The sequence below is a fragment of the Bos taurus genome, chromosome 8 (assembly GCF_002263795.3).
Source record: "Bos taurus isolate L1 Dominette 01449 registration number 42190680 breed Hereford chromosome 8, ARS-UCD2.0, whole genome shotgun sequence".
Taxonomy (NCBI): Eukaryota; Metazoa; Chordata; class Mammalia; order Artiodactyla; family Bovidae; genus Bos; species Bos taurus.
The window spans coordinates 75,194,332-75,222,269 of NC_037335.1; the positions used below are offsets into that span (position 1 = coordinate 75,194,332).

At 55.9% G+C, this 27,938-nt stretch overlaps 2 protein-coding genes across 2 annotated transcripts; both read right to left on the bottom strand.

Moving 5' to 3' along the window:
- Positions 1-365: 365 nt before the first annotated feature.
- AQP3 (aquaporin 3) lies at positions 366-6,321 on the bottom strand. Its single transcript, NM_001079794.1, has 6 exons — positions 6,177-6,321; positions 2,859-2,985; positions 2,358-2,495; positions 1,900-2,018; positions 1,461-1,678; positions 366-1,373 (listed from the first exon to the last, which is right to left on the bottom strand). Exons 1-6 carry the CDS (start codon positions 6,282-6,284, stop codon positions 1,205-1,207), a joined length of 879 nt encoding a protein of 292 aa, NP_001073262.1. The 5' UTR covers positions 6,285-6,321; the 3' UTR covers positions 366-1,204.
- Positions 6,322-15,576: 9,255 nt separating this feature from the next.
- Positions 15,577-27,657, bottom strand: NOL6 (nucleolar protein 6). Its single transcript, NM_001099185.1, is given in 26 exon segments — positions 15,577-16,758; positions 16,936-17,037; positions 17,153-17,347; positions 17,718-17,807; positions 17,931-18,055; positions 18,787-18,884; positions 19,110-19,262; positions 19,679-19,842; positions 19,933-20,087; positions 20,170-20,287; positions 20,398-20,538; positions 20,786-20,861; positions 21,011-21,159; positions 21,331-21,453; positions 21,611-21,788; positions 21,963-22,078; positions 22,270-22,371; positions 22,678-22,736; positions 22,942-23,062; positions 23,151-23,314; positions 23,402-23,536; positions 23,778-23,946; positions 24,272-24,451; positions 26,060-26,176; positions 26,264-26,470; positions 27,529-27,657. Coding segments are annotated over 26 exon segments (3,441 nt in total). The 5' UTR covers positions 27,583-27,657; the 3' UTR covers positions 15,577-16,608.
- Between the last annotated feature and the right edge of the window lie 281 nt (positions 27,658-27,938).

A 27,938-nucleotide genomic window follows, 5' to 3' on the forward strand; every position in this document is an offset into this window, starting at 1 on the left:
AGTAGGTTCCCAGTATGACTGGTCTCTTCCAGAAACAGGGAGCTCACTACTCCCTGGAGAGCAGTCTTCTCCTTTAAGAGGAAGTTCCTCCCCCCGGGCCAGGCTTCTGTCTGCCTTCCGGGGGTAGTGGGTGGGTGCAGGGCTCGGGAAGGAGATATGATTCACCAACTGGGGGTTCCTGGGAGGATGGAAGCTTGGAGGAAGGTGTGGGACCACCGAGTTCAAGCTGAGATGAAGGACTCTCCGACCCATGCGACTGACCTCTGCCTCCAGGACAGGTTCAAGTACAACCCTCAGGGTGCCCTGTGGCCAGACTCACTGAAGCTCTTCGGCACCAGAAAAACAGCAGAGCAGGCAGAGAGCTATTTACACAATTGGCATACATTTTATTGTTTTTTTATAAAAGGCAAAAATACATGTGTTGAGTGGAGGATTAAAGGAGGGCAGACCATGGAGTCTCCCAATCCCCATCCCTGAAACTGTAACATCTACTACATATATGTATTAATACACATATATTAACATATATTTTTAAGAGCAAACATGAAATTGTGACCTGGACTTCACCCCCACTCCCCTCATGCCTCCACTGTGACATGAACACATCACTCTGCTGCTCCTTATTTATGAATAGACAGAGCTCCACAACTGGGCTACGGCCCCCTCCTCCTAGCCCTACTTATATTCCCACCCTACTGAAGCCTATAAGAGCCCCCTGAATAGAAGAAAGGGCAGACACACACATACTGAGAAATGCCTGTACCTGGACCCTCCTCCACATGGAGCCCCTGAAACGTTCTTTTCTCATTCACAGATAGACACCACACTTCCCCTCTCTTCCTCTGGACCCCCACCCAACTCCACCGACAGAATCTTTTCCACTCGGTCTTTTGCCCTGAATATCTGGAAAACCACGCACACGTACCTGCACACACACTCACACACCTGCTGCCTACTGTCTCCCTCTGGGAGATGAGGGGCTAGATCGGTCAGGCTCCCTGTGCCACCACCGCTTACAGGCTGAAGGTCCTGCTGGGTCCTATTTCCTTCAGGATGGAAAAGCCTGGAGGGGGCTGTCTAGTGGGAGGTGGTGGACAAGAAGCTTCCTAGTCCAGGAGGGGAGTCATGAAGAGGGCTTCTGGGGAGCAGCCCCTGCACAGTCAATGGACGCTCATGGGAGGGCGTGGGGGGTGCCCCCGCCCATTCACATCTGCTCCTTGTGCTTCACGTGGGACAACTTCACATTCTCCTCGTCGGTGGAGGGTGGGGGCGGCTCCAGGTGGCAGCCGATCATGAGCTGGTACACGAAGACACCGGCGATGGAACCCAGGAGCGGAGAGACAATGGGCACCCACCACCAGTGGCGGCCCGTCCTGGGGGCAGAGAGATGTGGTCAGGGGTGGGTGGGGCAGACCAAAGCAGAGAATGGGCTGGGGCACGCAGGTGGGGACTGCACTCACGTGAAGACTTCCGAGCCCCAGCCGGCGATGGCGGTGAAAAGGCGGGGGCCGAAGTCCCGGGCGGGGTTGACGGCGTAGCCAGAGTTGAAGCCCATTGAGGTACCGATGACCAAGACCACCAGGCCCACGGTGAAGGCCTCTAGGCCTCGGGGGACGGGGTTGTTGTAGGGGTCCACAATGGCCAGCACACACACGATGAGGGAGGCTGTGCCAATGAACTGGGGAGTGGGGAGAACACCATGAGGAGAGACCCCACCTTCCACCCTCTGGCTTCCCTCTAAGAGTCTTGGCATCTCCAGTGTCCTGCTCCTCAGGGCAGTGGTGCTAAGATTTTTGCTGGTTAACTAGCAGAGTCCTAGGAGTCTGCTCTAGACAGAGAGTCCTGTCCCCCAGCCAGCCCATGAGCAACCCAAGCCCCTCACCCAACCCCAGCCCATACCTGGTCGAAGAAGCCATTGACCATGTCCAAGTGTCCAGAGGGGTAGGTGGCAAAGATGCCAGCTGTGCCATTGGGGCCCGAAACAATAAGCTGGTTGTTGGCGAAGGCCCAGATCGCATCTGGTGACAATTTAGATACCGCATGTGTGAGAGAGAGGCCTGAGCCCTGTCTTCCCCATCAAGCTGTGCCCACCCTCCCAGGGGTCTCAGGTGAGCGTAATCACTGCTTTATCACTCTGGAGATGGGGTGGGAAGATGGAGGGTGGAGGGCTTGACTCCACGGTTGCCCAGCTCATTTCTTTCCTCTCACGGCCCCAACCTGGGGCCTGTGCATGAATGAGTCATAAGCCCGGGGCCTGGGCAGGTCCCTGGTATTCGTCATGGAAAGGCCTGGTGCCAGTAGGTCAGTCCTAAGCAGAGGGAGGGGGTCGTGGAGGACAGCAGGGTGGGAATACTCACCGTAATACAACCCGAAGATAATTCCAGCGCCCAGGAAGGCTCCCAGAGTCTGAGCCAAGGTGTACACAGGCAGCTTGATCCAGGGCTCGCGCGCCAGGAAGCACATAGCAAATGTCACGGCAGGGTTCAGGTGGGCCCCTGGGCAGAGGCAGATGGGGCCTATTAGTCCCCGCCTGCCACAGTGGGGAGGCCAGGATCTCCCCCACCCACACTCCCCCTCTTTGACTCTGGTGAACAAGGATGCAGAGAAGGGTTTATTGCACAGAATGGTGGGTTGGACTATGTAGTAGACCCACTCTGCTAGTCTCTGATTCCGAGGTGAGAGTCGAAGTTTCTTACGTATCAAGTCCCTTCGTCACTCTTCTCTTTCAAGGGCCCACAGCTAGGGCATGGCTGTGCCCTGCCCTGTGAAGAACACTCCCGCCCCCACCCCATTCCCCAGTGGGACACCATGTTGGGTAGCTGGAGGGCTGATGGCTGAGGGTGGGGACAAGGCCTTACCAGAGACCTGGCCAGCAATAAGGATGCCTAGGGTCACGGCGAAGCCAAAGGCCAGGTTGATGGTGAGGAAACCACCGTGGGTGCCCCGGCTGAGCACGACCTGGGCCACAGAGCCACAGCCAAACATCTGTGTCAGGAAACAGAACAAAACAGGGAGAGTGAGGACCAATGACTCTCACTCCAGAGGAAAGGGATGAAGCCAGCCACCTCCCGCTGCCTTCGTGCGGAAACAGAAGCCCTTTCCTGGAATCAAACCCCTCCCCTCCTGCTGCAGTCATAAGCAGACAGGCCCTCCCAGCCCCAGGGTCCCAGCTCCACTCTAACAGGGTCCTGTGGAAGGGACTGGAAACAGAGTTTGCAACTGTGAGCCCAGAAGGTAGCGGAACCATCTCCATTGATTTGTCTCGATTCTCAATAAGAGCCAGGGGAAGGGGACACTCCCACCTGAGCAGTTCCTCCCCCAGCCCTTCAGGCCTGGTCCCTAGGGGTGGGACGGTTCTCACTCAGCCCCCACCTGCAGCTGCCTTTCTCTCTGCCCCAAAGAAGAGCTGGCAGGGAGAGGGCACAGAGAAAGGGCAGAGGCCGGAAGTTAGGCTGAATCCACTTCTCCTTAATCTGGGGTGTCAGAGCCCCTGGCCTCCCTCTCAGAACCCTCAGCTTCCCTGACACGTCCGTGACCCAGAGCCTCCTCTCTCCCCTCACCTTGACCTCCCTACCCTCAGAGGCCTAGGTTCCCCACCCAGATTTGGAGGTCCTAAAGACAGAGGTCTCTGTCTCCTCGCATTAGCCAGTCATGGACCCTCAGGCCAGTGCAAGTGGGGAGATTGGTTCTAAGCTTTCTGCCAGAAATGGGGGGATTCAAGAGGCTAAAGTCCCTGATGTCCTGCAAGTACAGAGCATGCTGTATGTCAGTTCCCCTTGTTCAGATATAAAAATGCTCCTGTGTATGTTTGCTAAGTCACTCAGTCGCGTCCAACTCTTTGCGACCCCGTGGACCATAGCCCGCCAGGTTCCTCTGTCCATGGGATTCTTCAGGTAAGAATACTGGAGTGGGTTGCCATGCCCTCCTCCAGGGCATCTTCCCAATCCAGGGATCAAACCTGTGTCTCCAGCCACTCCTGCATTGGCAGGCAGATTCTTTATGGCTAAACCACCAGGAAGCCCCCAGAATGCTCCTGCACTAGCTGTAAAGAGCTATTACTCTGAGCCCCCGGGGGCCCCCCAAAGCTGCTCCAGCCCTGCCCCAGCTCTCCTTTCCCATCTCTGCATAACTAAATTCTGAGGCCTATTTAGCAGAAATTTTACAAGATCTGTGCTCAGGGCCCTTGTTCATTCTGATGGCTCCGTGTTCTGCTGCACTGGGTGGTTATGAATTTTGGTTATCACCCTTCAGGAGGACGAAGAGATAGGAAACCTGAGGCAGCAATGCAGGGCAAAGGTGGGCAGGCAGGTGAGAGCAAAGGTCCGAGATTGTAAGTATCTGTGTGTGTGCTGAAACAGGCATGTGAGGGTCTGGGGCACCCTGCCCAGCTTGGCAGGCCTTGGCCTCAGCTCCTTGCCTACCCGGGGCACAAACCTGGCTCCATCCCAAGAAGCCTTGGAGGGAGAAGCTGTCAGAGCCAGTTCCACCACCTTGAGACTAATCTTCCTCTTCCTCCTGCCTCCTTCTCCCTCTCCTCACCTTACTAGGTGCCCCAGAGAAAGGGGCTTCCCCAGCCTTAAAGCCAGCCCTGATTCTGACACTGCACGCCCTAGGTCCCCAACCCCCAGAGGGGTGCAGGCAAGCCCTCACCCACCACTCAGGGGTCTTCCCGGCCTGGCCCCTCCTCTTCAGGCACTGATACCCAATGCCTCTCAACCACCTGAGCCTGAAAGCCTTCACAAACATAACACCCTCCTTCTGTGGTCAGGGATAAGCCAAGTGATCCTGAGGCTCAGCGGGAGGCCCGACTGCTCCTTTAGGGGAAGGCAAACTGAGACTTAGGGAGAAGTTAGGGAGGTCCCTCTGTGAAAGGAAGACAATGTCCCCTGTCCTGGCTGCTCTCCAACAGGGGACTGGACTGTCAGTCAGATGGGGACGGGGGACACAAGGCTCTGGGCAGGGTGATGATAAGCACCTGTCCTATTCCCTTCCTGGGAGAGAAGAGATACGGATGACTGGAAGGACCACTAGTCTGGGGGGTGGGGGCTGTGGATAAACAGCCCTACCTAGCTTCCTCCCTTCCTGTTTCTGGAAGCCAAAGGTGAGTCCCAGCTTTCCTCTCTCTATAGAACCTGCTCCACCACCACCACCCATGGTAGGGAGCCACCCAGCTCTCCTTCCCCCTAGTTAATCTCACTAGTCCACAGGGGGCTACCTAGGGTTGGAACTGGGGCATAAACGGAGTATCCCATCCCCTGCAATGAAGCAACTGAACCCAGAAGTAACCAAAAGGGAAACAGGTGTAACCACAAACATGGCCGAAAATCTGAGACTAACTGGGACAGGAAACGGAGCCCATAACTGATCTGTCTGCCAGGTCCAAGAAGTACAAACAGTCACCCAGAAACAACCCAGACTGAAACTCGCATGACCAGGGAGTCACTGGGACTGGGGAGTAACCCGTAGAGTAACTCAGATCCTGGAGACCCATGCACACCGGTGTGCTTGTGCACGGAAGCTGACCGCATCTGTCTGGGTAACTGTCCGGGAGTTGCCCAGCACTCAAGGATAGACGTTAGTGACTTCACGTCCCTTGTGCCTGGGGCAAAGCTGCCTTCCACAGCCTCTTATCTTCAGGATCTTCCTTCCTTCCTTGCTTGCTGTGTGCTTCATGGCCTCTGCCCTCTGCCCCCACCTGAAGCAAACTGTCTTCACATCAGGGGAACTTTTAGACTTTCTGAGGGTTAATTATTCATTAGGGGCCAGGCACTCAGGACCCAAATAACTCAATAGGGGCCCATTTGCCACTGCCCCCCACCACCCTCCCCTGCCGGGGCTGGGACTCCAGGAACCTGTTGCACCCAGACAGGGCTGGAGGTCCCAGACTGCAGGGGTGACCAACTCCCGCAGCCTGTGGGCTGGCCCACTGGTGACAGGGTGAAGCTCAGAGCTGTCATTGGGGTGTAACAGCTGTCATTCTGGCAAGAGTCAGAGCTGTCACAGAGGGGGTTAGAGCTATAAGCAAAGAGGACCCTGGAGGGGGTCAAGGTGGGGGGCTGGGGGAGAGTGTCAGAGCTGAGAGAGGGGTCGAGGCTGTCTTAAACACAGCCCCTCAGTGAACAGAGGTACTGGGGAGGTGGGGCTGGCAAGAGGCTTCTGCGGGTCCCGCCACTCACCACGAGGATGAGGGTCCCCAGGCACTCAGCCAGCGCCTGGCGGAGCAGCCGGTAGCGGATGTGCAGCATCTCCCCGCAGCGGTTCACCAGCTCCTTCTGTCGACCCATGGCGGTGGCAGGCGACGGCGCTTCGGGCGGGCAGGCGAAAGGACGGCGGCGGCAGCAGAGTGGCCGCCAGCGCCGGGTGGCGCCCTTTTATAGAGCCGAAGGCACGTGCCCCGCCCGCCCGCAAGCAACCCCGCCCGCCCCGTCCGCGCCGGCCTCAAGGTGGGCGGCCGCCCCCACCGCTGAAGGGGCCGCTGGGTTGCGGGGGAGGCTGGTGAGGAAGGTAGAGGTACAGGGTGGGGTGAGGAGCCCTTAGGGCTAGGATTGCCCCCGGGAGAACTGCGGGATGATGGAGGCAGAGAGCCGATGCGGGGATGAAGGCACATACAGGACCAGGGCCACTGGGGAGAAAGGAACTGCGGAAGAGACCTCCCTGGCCCACTCACAGCGAGCCTCCCTGCCATCCCCACCACGGTGGGAGTGAGAGCAGACTCCCACCGAGTTAGGAAAGGAACTGGCCCCAGCTCATGGGCCTCCCATGGCTCAGACCATAAAGAATTCTCCTGCAATGCGGGAGACCTGGGTTCGATTCATGGGGTGGGACGATTCCCTGGAGGAGGGCATGACAACCCACTCCAGTATTGTTGCCTGGAGAATCCCATAGACAGAGGAGCCTGGCGGGCTACAGTCCATGGGGTTGCAAAGAGTCCAACAGGACTGAGCAACTAAGCACTAAACCATGGCTAGACGTCTCCTGTCTTCAGTTAGGGGCCTGGAGGGAGGAGACTGCAGTGGGGAGGGGGCAAGGGAGAAGAGACCCAGGTGGACACAGTCCAGACCTAGGTGGACTCACAGAACACATGGGCTGAGTTCCAGCCAGAGCTCAGGGGCCTTGCTTCTTGTCTGGTTAGTACATGTCACATGTTGCCTGTCCTGACAGCTCTGTTCTCAGTTGTGTCCACACATGACATCTCCCATGTGCTTGATCATACTTTTGGGGCATCATGGCTGTGCTCTTGGCAGTGGAACATGTCTGGGTTAACAGAGCTTGTCACACGTGCGTAGTATTGCACACGGCTCCAGGAGCCCAGCTGCAGTTGTCCAGACATGCCACCGGCCATATACTTGCCGGCAGGTTGAGTTCCAGCTGTTTTTAATCCTCTCCTCTCCCACCCTGGCTGATCCCTAGCCAGGGGCAAGTCTATTCCTTTGAGAGGTGAAGCTGTCTGAGTTGTGGGGGTGTCAGACCCATCAGAGGTGGGGGGTCATGGGGCAATCTTGCTCCCTGTGCTGCATCTAATAACTGGTGAGCTGAGGTCTGGTCACCTGGACCTGACTCCCACAGGACTGGCAGCAAATATGCCCTCACCCTGGTCTCTAAGGCAGCTTTGCCAGGGAGACCTCATTTCCAGAAGGGACTTAATCCAGGTAGGCTGGAGACCCTGGGGACTTGTCCTTTGAGCAGCGGCTGTCAGAAATGAGGGCTCCAGAGGTGACTCATGCCCAAAGAGATGGGGTTTAGCAACACACATAGAGTCACACGTGTCGTGCAGGCGTGCACACTCACTATACCCTGGGGCTGGCAGCCATATTCACCTATAGACCCTGAGGTTTGTTCATGCACTCCTGAGATGGCATTCCCATGAAAGCCTGGCCATAGGCTCACACAGATATGTAACCCCCACATGGGAGGTCTCCCAGGGCCCGTGGCCCAGAAAGAAGCACCCCGCCCCCTGAACCTCAAGGGCTGGGAGGCCCCATGGTGAATCAGGGAGCCATCACCCAGTGCCTGCCTGTGGCCCCACTGCCTATCCGTGACTCAAGACAAAACCCCAGAGTCCTGGTGCCAGAACCCAGAGTGTGGGAAGAGGGGAACACCCCCCCACCGGGCAGTCCTCTCTTCTCCCCACTCCTTGGTATGTTTCTCAGCCCCTCGCTGCCCCAGGTGGAGCTGCACAGGGCAGAACTGGCAAAGGGGCTCCTCAACGCTGAGAGAAAGTAGGGAACCCCAGCTCACAGCACCCTGTCCCCACCCCTGCCTGATCCCAGGCCTGCCAGCAGCCAAGCCCAGCCCAGAAACCAAAGCAGGGGAGTGAAACAGGGGACAGCTCTGCTCTCAGTGGGCAGAGCACCCTCCCCTCCCCATATACACATGTGTTTGCAGGTAGAGCACTGCCCTCCCCTCATTCACAAACATGTGTTTGCAGATAAAGTACCCTCCCCCCATACACACAACTGTTTGCAGGTAGAGCACTGCCCCCCCATGCTTACATGTGTTTGCTGTCAGTTCACATAGGTGTTCACGGTGCTCCACCTTGAGGGAGCAGGTTGCATATATAACTGTAGAATTGTGTATCTTGTAAGTAGTATCTGTTTACACGTGTGCACCTGTGTGTACTCACACATGTGTGTTTGTGCTCACCTGTAACTCTGGGCCTGCAGCTCATTGTAGAGCACGTTTGTGACCCCTTCTCCCCTAGTGGGTGCAGCCCCGTGTCGAGGCACACGGCTGGGCATGTGGAACAGGACCTGGATCCCAGTGCCCCCTGGTCACAAATCAGAGTCTCTGGTGGTCTAGTGGTTAAGAATCCGACTGCCAGTATAGGGGACAAGGGTTCGATTCCTGGTCCAGGAAGATCCCACATGCCCTGGAGCAACTGAGCCCGTGCACCACAACTACTGAGCCTGTGCTTTATAGACTGTGCTTGGCAACAAGAGAAGCCACCGCTATGAGAAGCCTGTGCACAGCAACAAAGAGTAGCCCCTGCTTACCGCAACTAGAGAAAGCCCATAGGCAGCAACAATGACCCAGAATAGCCATAAATAAATAAACAAAAAATCTTTAAAAAGCCCATCCTTCAGAATTATGACCCCATATACTCCCACCAAACTTGTTGCTGTCTATAACTGGTTTTTACACACGGGTCCACACACGTGTATGCAGCATGCACACGGGGATGGGTTAGAGTTGGAGCTGAGAAGGTATGGTCAGGGCTTCATGGTTCTTAGTGGAAGACGTCTTCTTCCTGAGAGGACCCTGTCTGGAAGAGGGAGAAGGATGCAATGCCTTCCAAGGGCCCCTAATTCCTGTCAGCCCTCCTTGGGTCATCTGGGGATAAGACGGGTCAGGGCCTGAGAATGCTTCTACAGAAGGCCCGGACTGTCTGGCCTCGAGTTTGAGGGGCAGAAGCAGACCTCATTGCACAGCTGGATGCAGGCAATGGGGGTCGTGGGGGGCTCATTCTCACTGTAGGCTATGAATGGCGCCCCCTGGAGGCAAAGAGCCCCTGGAGCTTGGCTCTTGGAGCTCTTCAGGAAGAGCCTGAGCTTGGTGAGACAGGCCCTGACCCTGAGTCATGCAGCTTATCCAGGCCCTCTGGGCTCCCTCCTGCTCTTCTGGAAGGAAAGCCAGGCTGAGTACAGGCTGTGAGCCAGCCCACCTGCTTGGGAGCTCCAGGACAAGGCACATGAGGAGGCCCCACCTACCCTCAAGGCATCTTGAGCAAGGTCTGTGTCTCACCTGGGCGGGAGGGCTGAGCCCAGGAAGGGGCCTCCGATTCACCCTGTGGGAGGCTGTGACTCCTTGAGGTCAGAGCTGGGGGAGTGGGTTCCCAGGCAAGGGAAGGGCTGAAGACTCAAGTCCCAGCCTGTTGGACCAGAGGGGCGAGCTAGGGCCCTGTAAGGGGGAGGGCCAGCACGCCCTTCATTTCCTACCCCCCAAACTCTTTTTGCCTGAAAGGGAGTAGCTTGAACCAACAGAGGAGACATGGGCCTTGCTGTCAGCAAGCAGAGAAGAGTGTAAACATAGAAAATAAATCACGCTACCTTCCCTCACAGCCTCCCTAAACCCCCTAACCTCTTCCCCTGCATTGGAGTGTGGTGAGGGGGGCGCAGACCAAAACAGACATACAGACATTTTTCAAGTATAGAAAGTACTTCCTCCAGTTTGCGAAAAACCCTCAGAGGTGAGTGTACAATCTCCCCTTCCACAAATGACAAAACTGACGTTTGGAGAGAAGTCGCCTGGTGACTCAGATGGTAAAGAATCCACCTGCAGTGTGGGAGACCCAGGTTCAATCCCTGAATTGGGAAGATCCCCTGGAGAAGGGACTGGCAACCCACTCCAGTATTCTTGCCTGGAGAACCCCATGGACAGACGAATCGGCAGGCTATAGTCCATTGGGGTCACAAAGAGTCAGACACTACTGAAGCAACTTAGCACGCATGCAAACACCTGCTAAGACCTCACTCAGCCGTTAAGTGTTGAGCTGGATACATCCCGCGGGGATGGGTAGGAGCCAGGAAGAGGGCAGGGAGGCCAGGGAGCCACAGGTCTCCCCATGCTTCAGCCTTGCGCCCCTCTCTTAGGCCACCGCTGGATGCTCTCCCTGCTTCTGAGTCTTGAGAGTTGGGGGCTGGCTCTGGACAGGAATGGGGAGTGGACAGCAGAGATGAATCACCCGATTATGAGCATCCCCAGACTGGGGCCCGGGCAGGCAGTTCTTCCTCCTGTGTCAACAATCACCCCCTGTCTCCAGACGGATGAGATGGTGGAGAATCCATGAACATAAACCTTCCTTCCACTCCCCCCAGGGTACTGGTCAGGTGTCCAGCTGGAACTTGAGAAAATCTATCTCAAGATAGATTTTGACCCATAGTTTCCCTTCTGTTGTCCCTGGGCTGCCTTCAGCACCCTTTGAGGACAGCAGACGGTCACAGAGAGGAGGTGGAAGAATGCGATAGGCGCTAGAGCCTGCTCTGAGGAAGAGCCCAGAGTCCCAGGGGCAGGGCTGATGGGGCAAGCCCTCTTGCCGACCCAGAAACTCAGCTCCAAGCCTCACTTGACCACTGATCAGTCAGGCGGCCGAGCCAGCTCCCTTCCCCCACCTCTCAGTTTCAGTTTCCTCATCAGTCACATGCAGGTTTCAGGTGGAGTCCCCCGACACACACACACACACACACACACACACACACACACACACACACACTCAGAGCCTCTGTAAGGATTTGAAAACTGTAATTCAGTCAACGTAGAAGGAAAGGTTCGATTCCAGAAGCTCCCTCCTTAATCAGAGTCAGGTTTCTTCCTGTATGCATATCATGTCCATCCATGTGTGTTCTGGGCTCTGTGTATGTGTGTACCTGTGGAGGTCTGTGTGTACATGTGAGCAACCCTGGGAGTCTGCGTGTGTATCTCTGTGTGTCCCCATCTGGGCTTGGCTGTGGACCTGGGTTCGGTGTTTAGGAAAGTCAGGGATAGGAGGTGGGGATCTGTAGAGGAGTCTGGAGATGAAGTGACCTGGTCCAACATGATGAGAGTAGGGTTTGGGATTTAGAAGGAAGAGGGGGGCAGGGCGGTAGGCAAGAAGCTGAAGGCAGGCAGAAAAGGGGACACAGGAACGTGACCCTGGGTGGGGCCCAGGACAACTGCTCTCTGAGAGGTCTGTGGTGTGAAAGGGGTGGGGGCGGGGGACAGGTGGTGGAAGGCTCTGCATCCGGTGTTCCAGAAAGGTGATGGGTGTGTGAGCCCCAGTATACTTTCCCCTCATCCCAGCCCAGTCTGAGTGCTAAGTACAGGGCAGCCACCAGTGCCGGCCATATGGGCGGAGTCACAGGAGAAGGAGCCAGAGGAGGGGACAAGCTGTGGCAAGAGATTCTGCAGTCAGACTTCAAAAAGGACTTCCTGAGGGTCTCCAGACCTTGGGGCAGTCGGAGCTGGGCTCCAAGGAGACCCCATTCGTTGGGAGACAGGGATGTGGGTGTGGTAGAGGGAGACTGGAGAAGGCCAGGGTGCTGTATTTGGTCATCAGGTGGAACAGGGGCTGCATCTCAGTGCCCCTCAGTGATCCCTTGGTCAGTGTCCAAGCTTGGCCTTGTCAGTCTCTAGGAGACCCCAGCTCTGTCCTGTGCAAGTCTCTAGCCTGGGAGAACAGAGGAGACTCCCAGCCAGGGGAACAGAGATGTAGGCTTGAACTGAGGTAGACCAGAGTGTACGTGCTCCCACCCGCTACACTTATCCTTGACCCTGCTTCCCTGGGTCTAATAACAGCTTCATTCTGCTTCCTTGGGCAGAATGGAAGGGGCAAGGCTGGCAGGCAGCCCAGGAAAGGGGAGGGGGCTTGGCTTTTCACTCCTCTCCACCTTACTGGAGACATCCAGAGCTCTGGCCTTTCTACTCTTTTATTCCTCATCACCTGACTCTTAAAAGTGAAAGTGAAGTCGCTCAGTCCTGTCCGACTCTTTTCGACCCCATAGACTGTAGCCTACCAGGCTCCTCTGTCCATGGGATTTTCCAGGCAATAGTACTGGAGTGGATTGCCATTTCCTTCTCCAGGGAATCTTCCCAACCCAGGGCTCGAACCCGGGTCTCCCGCATTGTAGACAGCCGCTTTACCGTCTGAGCCACCAGGGAAGTCTTGGGCCCCAGGAAAGCCCAGCTCAGAAGCAAGGCCTGGTGCCAGGATACATAGATTCTCTGTAGCTCCCTGTGTGACACTGGTCAAGTTCCTACACCTCTCTGGGCTTCTTGCAAACCAGAAAAATGATCCTCTCCATCCCTCTTCCAGAAACTGAAGTGGGAGAGGGAAGTGAATCTCCCTTCGGGTTTGGAACACCATGGTCCCCCTTAGTTCCCTGGGGCAGTCCAAGATGCTGCCTTCTGTCTGCAACAGAGGGACGGGCAGGCTGACCTTCCCTGAGCAAGATGGGGGTGACTCACGTGCCCCAGGCTTCCCCTCCCCTTTATCGCTCACTTAGATTTTAATTTGTGACTCACAAAGCAAGGACCGGAAGTTGAGGAACCCCCTCAACATGAGGTACATATTTATTGGGGTGGAAGTGGAGGGGCTCAGACCAGCCCAGTCTGACTTACCAGGTCAGGGACTGAGCAGCCTCAGGATTTTGCTGAAATGTAACCTGCTGTAAGGAGCCCTAGGCTTTGGGATCTGTCTCTTTTCCTCCAAAGTTAGGAGCTGGGCAGAGGAAAACAGGGTCTTCAGTTAAAAGGGTTTTGGTTTAAAGGAGGTTGTCAGCACCACCTGAAGGGATGACCCTTTGAGAATTCACTAAATGTGACAACAAAGAGAGGCTTAGGAGGTCTGACAGAACCAGGGAAACTGAAGCCCCCAAAAGGGGAAGGCTTTATTTAAAGCCACTTAACATTTATCGGGGGCTTCTCCAGTGTCTCAGCAGTAAAGAATCTGTCTACAATGCAGAAGCCACAGGAGACTTGGGTTTGATCCCTGGGTTGGGACGATCCCCTGGAGGAGGGCATGACAACCCACTCCAGTATTCTTGCCTAGAGAATCCTATGGACAGAGGAGCCTGCTGAGCTACAGTCCATAGGGTCACACAGACTTGGAGATGACTGAAGCAATTTAGCACATACACACACACACATTTGCAGGAAAGGATCCAGAGTTCCTGCCTCCTGGGAGCTTTTCCTCCTCTTTAAAAATAGAACAGATCTTGCCTTTAACACCACCTTGGAGCCGGAGGCAAAAACCTGCTCTCACAGACTAGTGTATAGAGATGTGCACAAGCCCCACTCCACCACCCCAACCAACACATAGAGAGCATCACACCATACGTGAGACACAGCCTCCTACCCCATCCATGTCTACCTGCAAGCCCAGAGGCCCACAGGGGGCAGATGTACCCATGGGTTGCACCATAACACACATTCCCCCCACCCCACCCTACACACCCTCGCTATCAGAGGTCCTCCTAGACGCTTCTCCTTCTCTTTCCCTGACATTCCAGTTCCAGCTTCTTGTGTCCCTCCCCTCCCCCAAGGTCACATTAGTACACACCAGCCTCCTTACCTACTTCCGGGAGAGAAAATCCTGAGGAAACAGGTTGGAGCAGGCCTTGAAATTAGAGCCCAGGGCTCGAGCTCCCTCACCCGCTACACCAAGCTGAAGCAGAGAGTGCAGAAAGCATGGTGTACGTACCTCCTTGGCTTTCTGAGTGACCTACCCTCTTCTCTTGTCACACTGGGCACTTGAGAAAACCATCATTGAGGCTTTTTCTGTTTTAGTTCCCTAACTGGGAATCAAACCCGTGTCCCCTGCAGAGGAAGGGTGAATCCTAACCACTGGACCGCCAGGGGAAGTCCCTATTGTGCCCAATTTAAGGATGGGGAGGCTGAGCCCAGCAAGGGTGACTTGCCTAGGACCACGTGGCAAGGTAGCAGGCCCAAGCTCGTCCCCCTGATGGAGGAACGGTGTCTGCACTTCCTGGAGCCATGGGCTTCCTGGGAGCAGATTCCACCCCCTCCCCGCACTGGGTTTGTGAAAGAAGCCATAGGCCTGAAGCCGCCCCTGGAATGATGCAGGATTGTTTGAAACAGCCGGCATCCCATGCCCCTCCCCAGAGCCCATGGAGAGGCTATGGAGAAAGCACATGAAGGACCAAAGGAAAGGGAAGCTGAAAAGCCAGGGACAACCACAGACTGCGGGGCTCTGTGAGGGCTAGGACTGCGTCTCTGGCATCTCCCTGAAAATCCAGCCTGGTGCACTGAGGTCTGGAGTTCATGAATGGCACAGGGAGGGAGATGGACACAGACCTCAGTTCATACAGCCCATCAGTGTATTCCCTATGCTAGTTTCAACCCCCGACCAAGCTGTCCCACGACAGTGACAGGCAGGGATCGACACAGATTCACAAAGACTGACAGAATTGGGACAAAATTGGAAATCAGAGTTCCCGTATGTGGTTAAGCACCTTGAGGATAAAGCCAGCTAGCCAAGCATCAAAGTCCCTCTACAAACAGGCCCCTGCCTGTTGCTGAACCTGTTCCCTCACTCAGAATATGAGGATAATGAGGAAAAGCAGTACTTCATAGGGCTGGTATGATTGTATAATCAATTTCCTTATGTAAGATATGGAAAATAACAAAGCACACCCAGCCCTTATTAGGTAGACACTCAATAAACATCAACTTTTTTTTTCTTGGCCGCACTGCGCAACTCTTGAGATTTTAGTTCCCTGCCTGACCAGGGATTGAACCTGGGCCCTTGGCTGTGAGACCTGTGGAGTCCTAAGCACTGGACCAATCAGGGAAGTCCCAACATCAACTTTTTATTACTTCTCAGGCCTTTCACCATCAAAACCTTACCCATTCTAGGCAGAGATCACAAATCAGGATTCTCTTTTTCCTTGAAGTCTTCTGGAGGCCTGCCCTGCCCTCCATCTGCCTGAGCCAGGGGCCCCTTCTGCCCACACCTGCATCCTGCGTGGGCAGAGCACTGTACTAGCTGTCATGAAATCTGTTCAAATACGTTTCCTGCCCCCAAAGAGCTGACCTGCAGGAGACAAGGTCGAAACCACGTGGAAAAGGCAAAAAAGCTGAAGCCATGGGGAACTTAAAACGATTTAATTTTAAATCAGAATTTAAGACGAGAAGAGTTTATGCCACTGTACGTGACTGTGAAGAGAAGTGAATGGACAGTAATTGCTCTGATGTTTCAGAGGAAGAGCACCTTAGGCTGAGGGCAAGGGAAGGGTTTAAGGAGGAGTCACTGTTTGAGCTGAATCTGGAAAAACAGCCAGGATTAGGGAGAAGCTGCTGGGAGGGGGGTGTGGACCAGGCTGAAAGGAAGCAGCACCCCCTCCCTCAGGGCACTGGAGCTTCTGGAGAGCAGGTCTTGGTCCCACTCGCCTCTGCACCCCCAAGGTGGGAGCATAGAGCCTCTAACACCAGAGGCCAGGGCAGCATTCAGTGCTTTTTGCATCTCTCCTGGATGGGGGACTACCAGTCCCTCTTGCCACTTCGCCCACCCAGCCCCTTCCTGTTTTCTGTGCTTTTCCACGTCCCCACCCTGGGAAGCAGCGGAACCAACACAAGAGGGCACTGTGCCCCTTCAGTGCAGTCTCTTCATCCCGTGAAGCCCCCTCTCCTCTGCTCAGTGCTGCCGCCCTATGACCCTCAGGCAGTGCCACACCTTCTCTGGGCCCCATTTAAAAGCCTGACGCTGCAGCAAAGAGCATACTGAGGTCAAGGCCCACATCCTGGCACAGGGGTGGGGACAGAGCCTCAGCCCTGGGCACACAGTCTCTTCTCTGGACTTCTAGGAGCAACCTGAGAAGGAACAAAAGGCCCAGGCCAAGCTGACAAGTAGCTGGATTTCCTGGGTTCATTCGGTGTCCCCTCTGAGCTGACCCCCAGTTCTCCTCTGGTCAGGTCCAGGGGACTGCACGGGCCACCATGGCCCCTGTCCCAGTGCTGGGGCATCAGATAGGAAATCAGGACGGGGATTTGTTGGGGACAGTCAGCATGCTCGGGCCAGCAAGCCCTCTTTGGAGGGTCTATCCACAGTGAGGGTGGTCATGCCACTGACATCTTGCTCCAAAGGTCTGTCCATCTAGCTTGCTCCTAGGCTGGAGGTCACACGGTCCACCTCTCACTTCGGGCCTCCACAGCCTGGACCAGGCCTTCGCCCAGGATGGCAAAGTCCTCCAGGATGGCTTCGACATTGGGCACCATCACTGGCTCCCCGCCTTGAGACACCACTATGCGTCCCTTTGTGTTGGAGACCTGGGAGAGCCAGAGACATATGGATTAAAGTGTCATGAGAGGCATACGCAGAGACACCAAGACAGACACACTTCACACCTGACACAGGGTCACTTGTGGAGCCACACGCAGGCACACACGCCCACACGGAACACACGTGCACACTCACGAACAGACAACTGTCACCAGCCAGCTCACCTTGAAGGGCTGGGGCTGGAAGCTGGTGGGCTTCCAGAGGACACCGATCACCTCTCCGCCATGCTGGTCATAGAAGAAAAGAGCCAGGTGTCCGAAGGCCTCCTAGGAAAGGGCAGGACAGGAAAAAGACTACAGGTGGGAACCTGATAGCCAACGCCACGGCCCCAACTCACCTGGAAGCCTCCTCCCAAGGGCCAGCCAGCCCTCAAGGACCTACCCTGAGCTGTGCCAGGTAGAGCTGAGGCGGATCATAGCCCAGCACGGGCATAAGGGAGGAGGGCCCTGGCTCACTGAGCAGGCCCCGGCAGAAGGAGGCAGCTGGTGAGTCCACGGCCTGGCGGTGCCGGGGGATGTGGCGGGGAGCCAGGCGGATCAGCACGTCGTACATGTCCAATGGTGGCCGGAACACGGTCTGAAGAAGGGCAGGGAGGGCTCAGCAGTGCCCACTGGGGAGCTGGAAACTGGACCACAAACCCCTCCACAGGCCCACTCTGCTTCCTTCTTTCCCTTAGGTCTGACCCCCCATTAGGGCCCAAATGCTCATTTCAAGGTGGGAACACCAGGGCCTAGATGGTGGCAGCTTGGGTTCCACACAAGGATTGCGCGCTACAAGAGCAAAGCTGGGGCCACAGTTCTCCAGCCTCCATAGCCAGGCACCATGGAAGCTATGGTGCCTTCTCTGAATTCAGTCTCACCGAACAAGGGCCCGAGAACTCTGGGCTTCCATGGCTCAAAGGCAGAGCCCCATGAGCCCCCAGAGTCAGTCTGGGTCAGGGGCTTACCCTGATGTCTCCAGGCCCCCGGGGATCCATAAGCTGCTTCTCTAGGACAGGCAAGGCCTCAGCTGCCAGGATCACCAGCTGGTGGAGGATCTGGGGAGGCACACACAGGTCATGCAGGTCAGACCTGACCATGGGCCTCTCTTAGCTCAGGCTGGGCCTACTTTTTCCTTGAGGGAGAAAACTACACATTTGGGAGCAGGAATGCAATGAAACCTGGGGCGAGGGTCCGTCTTGTGTCCACACAGAGCTTTTGCGATCTTGGGGGGTAACGATGACCATGACGGGGAGCTTTGCCCGGGTTGCCAGGAAGACACTGCGGATCTCCACCTGCTCTTCCACTGTGAATTAGAGGGGGTCCTGGGTCAGCTGACCCCTCTCCCCAGACACCCCCTACTGCTCCAAGTCCTCGCACTATGCCCACCACAGGGAGTCTCCAACATCCCCCACATGGCGTAAGTGATGAAAGGGACACCGCATCTGCCTCAATCGGGCAGGGTGGTAAACTCCCAGCCTGGGCTCAGAAGCAGAATTTTCCACTGCCTGGAATCCTGGTCTGGTTTCCGGGCCTGCACAAGCTGAGGCCTGCCCCTGGTCCCCCTCCTCCCCTGGGCTCCCACACACCTGGGGAATTAGAAAGCGGACACCCTCCTCTCTGCTGGGACCAGGAGCTCCTCACGTTACAAACAGAAGTCATCACTCACACTCTGAGGCCTGGGCGCCTACCCCCACCTGCACAGTTCCCTGCTCCCCCACCTTAAGACTTCCGACCTGGGCTGCAGAGTCCCTCTTCTCTCCTCTTCCCTCCACAGTCCCCTAGGTAGCCTGCTCACTGCCCCCAGTGGGTTCTGTTTCTGATCGTCACGTGGGCAAACCACATCTCTACAGTCTCAGAGCTCCCTGAAGGCTGGATCTGGTCCTCTTCCTCCTTAACATTTCCCCACCCCTAGGCAGCCAGAATCAGGAGTAGACATTCCAGGTTGGGTAAGCAGAGAGAAACCCTTGCCTGCCCGCCTCTGCAACCCACAAGGGGTAGTTCTTTCGGTAGTCTGACTTTCATCGTACCACTTACCAGTGAGCTCATTGTTGAGATTGACAATTAGGGGGTTGTTCTTCCAATCGAAGGTTGATATCAGGAAAAGGAACCGAAGGAAGCCCACCTGGGGGGAGCTGAGAGGGAGGAGTGAGCAAAGTGTCAGGGGCCCAGCCACATGTGCCCAGCCCCCCACAGTCTGGGGAGCCTAGAGCCCTTAGTCTGGACTGCGGGGGATGGGGGTGTCTTAGAACCCCTTCTGCCCCTAGTTTCGGCCACCTCTCCCATGTGGACTGAAGCAGGAAGGAATACAGCTGACCCCAGGGGAACTTCCTGGCTAGGGGAAACGTGGAGGCCATCACCTGGGAGGGCTGAAGGGCTCAGGGTGCAGGAAAAGGGCAGCAGCCACCAGGTCCAGGCTCTCATCAGTGAGCTCCCCACCCAGGAGCTGGGCACGCACCCAGCGCTTGGCCAGCCGAGCCACACCTGAAAAGGCTGGGTGCTGCTGCTGGAGCCTGTGGGAAGAAGAGGGTAGAGGCAGTGAGGCGCAGGCACCTGGGCCCAAGGACAGACTTTCAGCCTGACTGCAACTGTTCACTCAACTTTCACCCAACACTGGCCTCTGTGTTAATGTGCTAAATAATGATACACGTATGATCTCATGTCTTCCTAACTAATACCCCAAGAGGTTGTTCCTAGCATGATTACCATTTTACAGATGAGAAAAATCAGGTGTGTGTGTGTGGGGGGGATTTGGGCTCAAGGGACAAAGCCAGGTAAGTGGCAGGGCCAGAATCCTAGCACTTCTAGTGCTTGCCTGACTCCAGCCTGGCACTCATATCCCTAATTGGCCTAACTCTCCAGACAGATGGCCAGGAGAGCAGGATGGGACTGGGAGAGGGTCTAGGAGAGCCTGTACAGGTGGGCCTACCCATGCAAGGCGCTGGTGAGCAGGGGCAACTGCCTCGTGTCCCTCTCGAGGCGGAGGGAGGCGGGGGTGTCCCTCAGCGAGATCATCCCCGCGGGGCTCCGCGTCTCTTTCAGGATCTGCGGCTCCCGCTGGTAGGCCACACGGATCCGGAACACAAACCCATCCTGTTGGAAGAGGGGAGGGGATGGGAGATGGGGCACCCTGACACCCCTGTCCCTTCCTCCCCCCGTATCCCTGCCCAGTGCCCGCCTAACCTTGAGGACGTCGGTGTGTGTGGCTGTGGCGCGGCATGGCAGCCCATGCTGCTGAGTCAGCAGCTCTGCCAGGCGCAGCTGGAAGGCAGCACGGACCCTGCGAATGGCCTCGGCATCCTGGGGCCACTGCCCACTGCCCTCCAGGTGACACACCACTGCGAAGAAGAGGGAGAGGCCTCAGTCTACGGCTGGGGATAGAGAGCAGTCCCTTTCAGCCCCTTGCAAGAGTTCCCTCACCAGTCATGGGCTCCACATAGGCTGGGCAGGGCTTGTCAGGCCGGGGCAACAGTGAGGCCCGCTCTCGCAGCTGCTCATAGAAGGAGTGGGCTGGACGGACTGGGGTTGGCGGGAACACCTGTGGGAGAAGGGAGGCTAAGGAAGAGGACGGGGAGCTGGAAGAGAGAGTACTGGGTGAGTGAGGCAGAGTGGGGTGTCACCCAGTGGAAAGGGCTCCCTGCTCCTGACCTCAGTATAGCGCAGCACAGGGTGAGCTCCCTGCACAGCAGACACGGTCAGCGGAAGACCATCCAGGCCCCACAGCAGGCGGCTGAGGTCATCGTAGCAACGCACTGCAGCTGCCAGGGCCTCCTCACCGGTGCTGGAGGTCTGAGGGGAGAAAAGACAATCAGGAGGGCAGGACCTTACAGGAGAGCCGGACCAACTGGGATACAGCCTTGGCTCAGGCTGCTGCTGCAGAGCCAGAGGGCCCCCTGCTGGACACTCAGGGAAGTGCAGCCTGGCTAAGGTGGTGGGGCCTGTCCAGCCCCATTCCAGCCCTCCCCAAATCCAGCCACACAGGCTACTCGCCCAACCGTCCCTAGCCTTGACCCCAGCCCTGAACCAGGGCCCTCACCTCTTTCAGGCCTTGGATCAATGCGTCCAGGAGGCCCCCCGTATAGTGGACACAGGTATCTGGAATGTCAGCGTGGCTGGAAAAGGGGCACAGAGAGCGTGGGCACTGGGGGCCAGGGAGAGAGCTGCTAGATGTGAGCAGCTCACACCAAAAGCTTGGGCCAGAGCCTCCTAAAAGGCTCCACAGCCCATGCCCACCTCCTGGCATTCAGATGCTAACACTCACAGTGCCAAGAGATGAGTGACCACTTGGTGGGGAATGAGACGCTTCTGAGCCATAGAGGCAGCCTCCCAGACTACAGCTTCCCGGATGGCTCCATCCTGGAAACGCCGAAGCTCGGAGCGAGAGCCCCAGAACTGGCGGAAGTCGGCAGCCTAGGGAGAAGACGATGGTGGGAGAGATCAACAAGGAAGGGGTTCTGTCAGAAATCTCACGACAGGCCTCGAGTCAGGTGGCAAGAGGATAGTCCACCCCACTCCTGCCAGTACACACGCTGAGCTTCCCAAGACAGGGAAAAATCACCCCTGAGACCCCCAGCTGCTCACCTCAGGCTGGTCAGCCTCAGGACCCAGCTCAAGAACACTGGTCAGCCCCTCAGGCCGGAGGAGCAATCCCAGGGTCAGGACGCCTGGATCTCTGTGCTTCGGTGGCTCCTGGCTGATGTCCCACTGCAGGGTGTAGAGAGGCTGAGCTCAGTCCAAGTGCCCCCCAGCTAGGTCAGGAAATCCCCTTTCTAGTTAGAGGGATGGGGTGCCTTGTGTATCCCCTGGGCCCCAGGGTCCTCCTCTCTCAGTCCCACAAACTCCCCAACCCACCCCACCTCACCTCTGAGACTGGGGGCCGAGAGTGGGCCAGCAGCTGTACCCGGGACCCCAGGCCCTGCTCCAGGAGGGTGGTGAGTGGGCCCAAAGCCGCTGAGACATAGTCCCCACCGAGATCCTGTAGCTCTGGCCACAGCTTCAGCCGGTGACACGCTGCCTGCAGGCGACTCAGTGGACGGAGGCTGGGGGGTGGGGGGGCAGGGAAGGACAAAGGTGGGGGGCATTAGGTACTGCTGGCCCCAGGTATTACCCCCGCCATCACTAGGGAGATCGATCAGAGTACCAGTCTGAAGATCTCGGCCCCCTCACTAGCCCTGAGGCAACAGGATTCACTGACGTATCACCCTGAAACTCACTGCACAATGTGGTCAAAAGCCCGGATCATGGGTTTGGGAGTCATCAGGAGCAGCTGGAACCCATCGTCAGCTTTGCTGTCCAGCAGTGCCATAGACAGCCGAGCCTCGTGCTGCACCTGGGGTCATGGAGCAAGCAAGGAACCCGCCATGTGAGACCACCAGCACTGCTCTCTCCCCTACTGGACCCAGGGCCCAGACGCAGAGACATGCTCTAGAGAGGAGTTGCTGGTGTCCTGGTGCTGGCAGAAGGGACAGGGGCTGGGCTGGGACACTGGGGGAACTCAGGACAGTGGGAGACAACTGGTACCTGGTGGTAAGTGGAGGTAGTGATGTCAGCACAGAGGTTGAGACGGCCCGAGGAGTCCAGGAAGACAACAGGGAAGGCCTGGTGGAAGTCAGCCAGGGCCGGCTGGGAGAGGGAGAGAGAAGCCAGTCAGGGCTGGGCCTTAACTTCAGGGCTCCGGGCACAGACATGTGTGCGTGCTAAGTCGCTTCAGTCACGTCCGACTCTTCGTGACCTGTGGACTAGCCCACCAGGCTCCTCTGTCCATGGGATTCTCCAGGCAAGAATACTGGAGTGGGTTGCCATGGCCTCCTCCAGGGGATCTTCTAGACCCAGGGATCGAACCCTCGTCTCATGTTTCCTGTATTGGCAGGTGGGTTCTTTACCACTAGTGCCACCTTGGAAGACCAGACTCAGCACCACCCTACTCACCAGGGAGGGATCTGAGCTGAAGCATAAACTGATCCCATTGACGGTCAGATCTGTACTGGCTGAAATGAACCAGAGAAGGTGGTTGTGTCAGAAGGAATCCCCCTTTCTAAGGACCCAGTCCCCGTGACACCCACCCTCCAGACAGGTGACTGCAACTGTCTGCCTCTGAGGTTCGCTTTACTCCTCTGTCTGAGGACAATAAAGCAAATGATCCCTGATGGGGATGATCAGGACCCTTGGCCTTTCCGAGTCCAGCTGCCTCACCCAGAAACTGCAGGGTGCTTCTCAGCACCTGGTAGCCGCTCATGGTGGTGTGGATCTTGCGTGTAGACACGAGGAAGGCCACCACCATGGAGACAAGGAACCCGCTGAATCCTCCCAGGCCCTGAGGGAGAAACAGATGGAGAGGCCGATGCTCAGAACCAGCCCACCACTCAGCGAGACCCAGGGAAACCGGGCCACTTCCAGCTCACCTTGTCCAGTTCCCGCTGCCGCAGCCAGACCTTCAGAAGTGCCACCCCATCCTTCAGTCCTGAGGCTGAGCCCAGCACAGCTGACAGCAGCTGCACGTGGGATTCAAGGGCTGTGTCCTGCAGGAGCCATGTGTTATAGTGGGGGGTGGGGGGTTCTGGGCTACCTGCAGGAGGAAAGGGGAAGCCGTGAGAGGAGAGGGCCCCATAATACCCTTTCCTCCAACCCAGCCTTGACATCACCATCTACTCACCATCCCCAGAAGGACTTTGCCCTTGGTACCAGGCAGAGCGCACATTGCTCTTGGACGGCAGCAGGCGGCACGGGCGGAAGAAGTCAGGTGGAGGGCAGGGATGCAGACGAACGGTGACCAAACGCTCATCCTTCCCTGGGGGGAGACAGGTGATGCTGAGACCCTGCAGCCACCCTGGAGTCAGAGAAGCCCCTGCACTACCCTCCCACATAAAGGCCCCATGCCTGTCCACCTCAGAATTGGAGGTCCCAATACCCTTCCCCTGAGACTTGAGGCCCAGGTCTTCTCTCGCCATGGACTTAAGGCCCCTGTGCCTCCCCTACCAGATCTGTCCATCACCCCACACTGTGACTTCCACCCAGTGTGTGCCTCTCACCGTGAGGCCGCAGCAGCAGCGAGGGTTTCAGGTGGCAGCCGTTGGTGTAGGAAAAGCGAACACTGCCGAAGAGTGGGTCCTTGGCCAGGTGGTGAGCTACGTGGGCCAGGTAGAGGGCACGCTTGCGGAAGTAGCGCTGGTTCAGCCCATCCTTGTCCTGTAGGATCTCCTGGAGGCGGTCAGGAGAAGAGAGAGAGACAGCCAAGTTGCTTAATTGTTGATGGAGGACTTGGGGGCCAAGATGAAGCCAAAGTGAGAGCAAAGCTTGGCAACCCCATCTGCTGGCGAGGATGCCAAAGTCAAGGCCAGCAACACCATATCTTGGATGAGGAAGGCAAAGTGCTGCTCCTTCAGGACAACTGCAGTGGTCTGTTCTTTGGATTCAAAATTCAGATTTCAATCCTCTGGCAAGTGGGAGGTGGGAAAAAGAAAAGGATCCAGGATTTGTAGGTGGTGAAATGGCAGACCTCTCCATCCCAAACTCTGGATCTTACCCTGGGTATGGTCAGTGCCACATCCACATTGATGTCCGGCCGGATGCAGGTGCCCAGAAGGTAACTTCCCACAACAGTGACCTGGGCTGGGGGCAGGAAATGGAAACGGCCCTTCACAGTATAGGGTACTTGGTGGATAGGGACTTGAACCCCATCTGGGAGCCATGCCTGGTTGGTCAGCTGCGGGGACAGAGACAGTGACACATATTTGATTACCTTCCTAACATGTCCCCTTAATGTCTAGTAGACATCTCAAATTCAACACGTCAAAACGTCTGAAACCAAGCTCCTGATCTTTCTATAAATATGTCTTCCCCATTAAGGCAACTCCATACTAGCTGCTCAGGCTAAAAATGTTTAAATCACCTTGACTCATCTCTGTTAAGAACTCCCATTTTGGGACTTCCCTGATGGTCCAGTGGCTAAGATTCTGCACTCCCAATGCAGGGGGTGTGGGTTCAATCCCTGGTCAGGGAACTAGATCTCACATGCTGCGACTAAGAGTGAGCATGCCACAACTAAGACCCAGTGCAGCCAAATAAATAAATACAGGTTAAGAGGGAACAAACACCCATTCCACTTTCAAAAGGTATCCAGACACTGATCACTTCTCTACTCTATCCTAATCTGAGCCATTTTTCAGTGGATCACTGCACAACAGGTTTCTAACTAGTCTCCCTGATTTCATCTTTGTTTCCCTCCATTCTACTTTTAATAGTCTGGGTGAACTTCTTAAAACTGAAGTTAGATCACAGAATCACTTTACAGAACAACAACAAAACAAAACAAAAATGCTGTAGTTATCCCCATCTCACCCAAAGTGTTAATCCCTCAGTTGTATCCAACTCTTTGCAACCCGTGGACCGTAGCCCTGCCAGGCCCCTTTGTCCATGGAATCCTCCAGGCAAGAATACTGAAGTGGGTTGCCATTCCCTTCTCCAGGCGACCTTCCTGACGCAGGGATCAAACTCAGGTATCCTGCATTGCAGGCAGATTTTTTACTGTTTGAACCACCAGGGAAGCCCCAAAGCAACAGCTCAAAGTCCTCGTTCTGGTGCACAAGGCCCTGCATGATATACCTACTTCCTCCATTACCTTTCTAAACTGACCTCCTTCTATCTCCCTTCACTCATTCCAAAGAAGTACTAGACCTATTCTTGCCTTTGAGCCTCTGTGTTGGCTGTTTCCCCTTCCTGGAATGTTCTTCTTCCCTTAAATATCTACATGGCTGACTCACTTTCTTGACACAAATGTCACTTTAGTAAGGCCTACCTCAACCACCCTATTTAAAGTTGCCAACCACTCTCATCCTCTGATATTCCCATGATCCCCTTAATGTGTCCTTCCTTTTTCCATAGTGCTTACCACCACTTTCTAACACTGCCATACAGTTTACTTGTCATGTTCATTATAATACTGTCCATATTCCAACACCAGAACACAGGCTGCTTTGTTCACTGATATATCCTAAGAACCCCTGGAGTGGGGCATGGCAACCCACTCCAGTATTCTAGCCTGGAGAATCCCCATGGACAGAGGAGCTTGGTAGGCTACAGTCCATGGGGTCACAAAGAATTGGACACGACTGAGCGCCTAAGCACAACACATCCGAAAAACACAACTACTGCAGGGCACATAAGTGTTTGCTGAATGAACAAATAAGTGTGCTCCCAGCTGAGCCTCCTGGCAGTGAGAATGAGCTCCCTGGCACCCCATCCCCTTCAAAGAATAGCAAGGTCCCTGAGGACCTTTTCTGGGCTTTCCAGTTCCCTCCACTACTTGACTTACCTCTGTCTCAGGGGTTGAGGGCACCCTCATGATCCGCTGGTTGACCTCCCGTAGGAAAGCGTCAATCCGCTCTTTCTTCTTCTCTGACAGCCTCACTTCCTTTAGTAACTCCTCTACCTGTAAGATGGTGCAGGAGAGAGTAGTACTTCAGCCTCAGAGTCTCAGCCCATCCCTCTAACCCAAGCCCCAATCACCCAACAGTACCTGTAAACGAAGCAAGCTGGAATGGAACAGACTCTCAGTCTCCCGAAGGCGACTGAGCTCCTCATTGGTAGGTTCTTTGTACAGTTCTGCCCGGCTGAGCTTCACGGGCTGCAGGAGGCCCTCCCCCGGAGACCCAGCCATCTTACGTTTCTTTAAGGATTCCTTCTTCCCCTCTTTGCCTGTGCCTTCCAGAGCTGACTCCATCACCTGTGGCCAATGAGAGGGAGAAGCCAGGGTGACATCACAGACATCCAGCATCCACTGCCTGACGTGCCACCAGGACCAGATGCAAGTAAAGGCTTCACCTGCTCCTGGTCTCTCTTGAACAGGAATCAGATTGTGTAAAACTCAGAACAATTTTTAGTTAAAAGAACTTACTGAGCTCTAGACTGAAAACTCCTTGAATTGAGGGTTCCCATCTATCTAACAGCACAAGCATGTAGCTCTGCTTGGAGTCAGTAGGGGTAGCAGCAGAATGGGCCCTGGAAGCAATGCCTGAGCTCCTTGTACTTCCAAGTAACAAGACCTTCTCTTCTGCTGAGTTAGTTCTGGAACGTCGCAAATGCCAACTCCACTCTTGTTCTATCCAAATCCTACCAGGTCACACACACGCACCCCTTGCCCCAGCAAGCCCTGACTATAGGCTATATCAGTATACATTAAGTGCTCAGTGATGGAGCCTACTGGCTCTGAAGGATATACTCAATAAATCATTCAATCCTTATAATAATCCTAACAGAAAACAAACACCTGAACGGAGCTCCGTTGAGCTTATGGTTCCAGTTGGTATGATTAAACTATGAGCAGGCTTCAAACCCTGGTCTGCGGGATCCGAAACCTCTACCCTGCAGCCCTGGGCTCCGCCCCCCTCCATGGTTCCACAGCCGGAAGAGCCTTACTGTAGCGCACCAGGACTGCCACCACGTGGGGAGCACAAAACTAGACACAGGAGGGGAGAAAATCCTGCACAAGGTCCAGAAGGACTTAGGGAAAAGACCCAAGCCGCAGAAGGGAATGGGGCGGGTCTCCTCAATTTCAAGGTGTAGAGCTAACGAACAGAGACGGTCCATAGGCTTTACTACTTTGCAGGTAAAGCCAAGTTCTATCTCCCTTAGCAAGCCCTGTCTCGGTATCCTAAGCTGGAAGCATCGGGGGAAATGAGGATCTTCCCTAAAGGGCCACTCTCGTGCCCCTCGCTAGCAAGCTGTTAGGTTCTGCTGTCTCCGGCACGCTGCGCATCCCTTCCTCCCAGGCCGCTCGCCCACCTCCGGCTCCCCAGCAGTTCCGCGATGCTCCGCTCTCGCAGGTGCGGGGCCCATCCCTCACGTATTGCTCTCGCACTTTGGGTTTAAAGTCCACTTGCTCTGAAGAGATTCTACCCACGTTGGCAGAAATGCCCAAACCACGGCAGAAATGCGGGTACCGGCGTTAACAAGCCTCATGGCAAAGAACCCCGCCCAGTTCCAGAGCCATTGGGTAAGTGCCCGACGAGTCGCTCGCCATTGGTTTCTGTCACTCTCCAGGACCGCCCATCACGGGGGAGGGGCCAAACAGAGTTCTCCGATTTACGGCCTCTTTGCGACGCCAGACCGGAAGCTTGCCGGCAACTTGGCGGTTGCTTCCGTTTCCTCACTTCCTCCTCTTAAAACGCCAGGGAAAGGGCGGGGCTAGCTTG

What these genes read in the sequence shown, in the direction of transcription:
- AQP3 (NM_001079794.1), bottom strand. Translation starts at nt 6,284, where the DNA reads ATGGGTCGACAGAAGGAGCTGGTGAACCGCTGCGGGGAGATGCTGCAC. An exon ending in TGGGGACCCTCATCCTCGTG is followed by an intron (nt 2,986 to 6,176) that starts GTGAGTGGCGGG and finishes TTCCTGACACAG; the next exon opens with ATGTTTGGCTGTGGCTCTGT. An exon ending in TATCTTCGGGTTGTATTACG is followed by an intron (nt 2,019 to 2,357) that starts GTGAGTATTCCC and finishes AATTGTCACCAG; the next exon opens with ATGCGATCTGGGCCTTCGCC.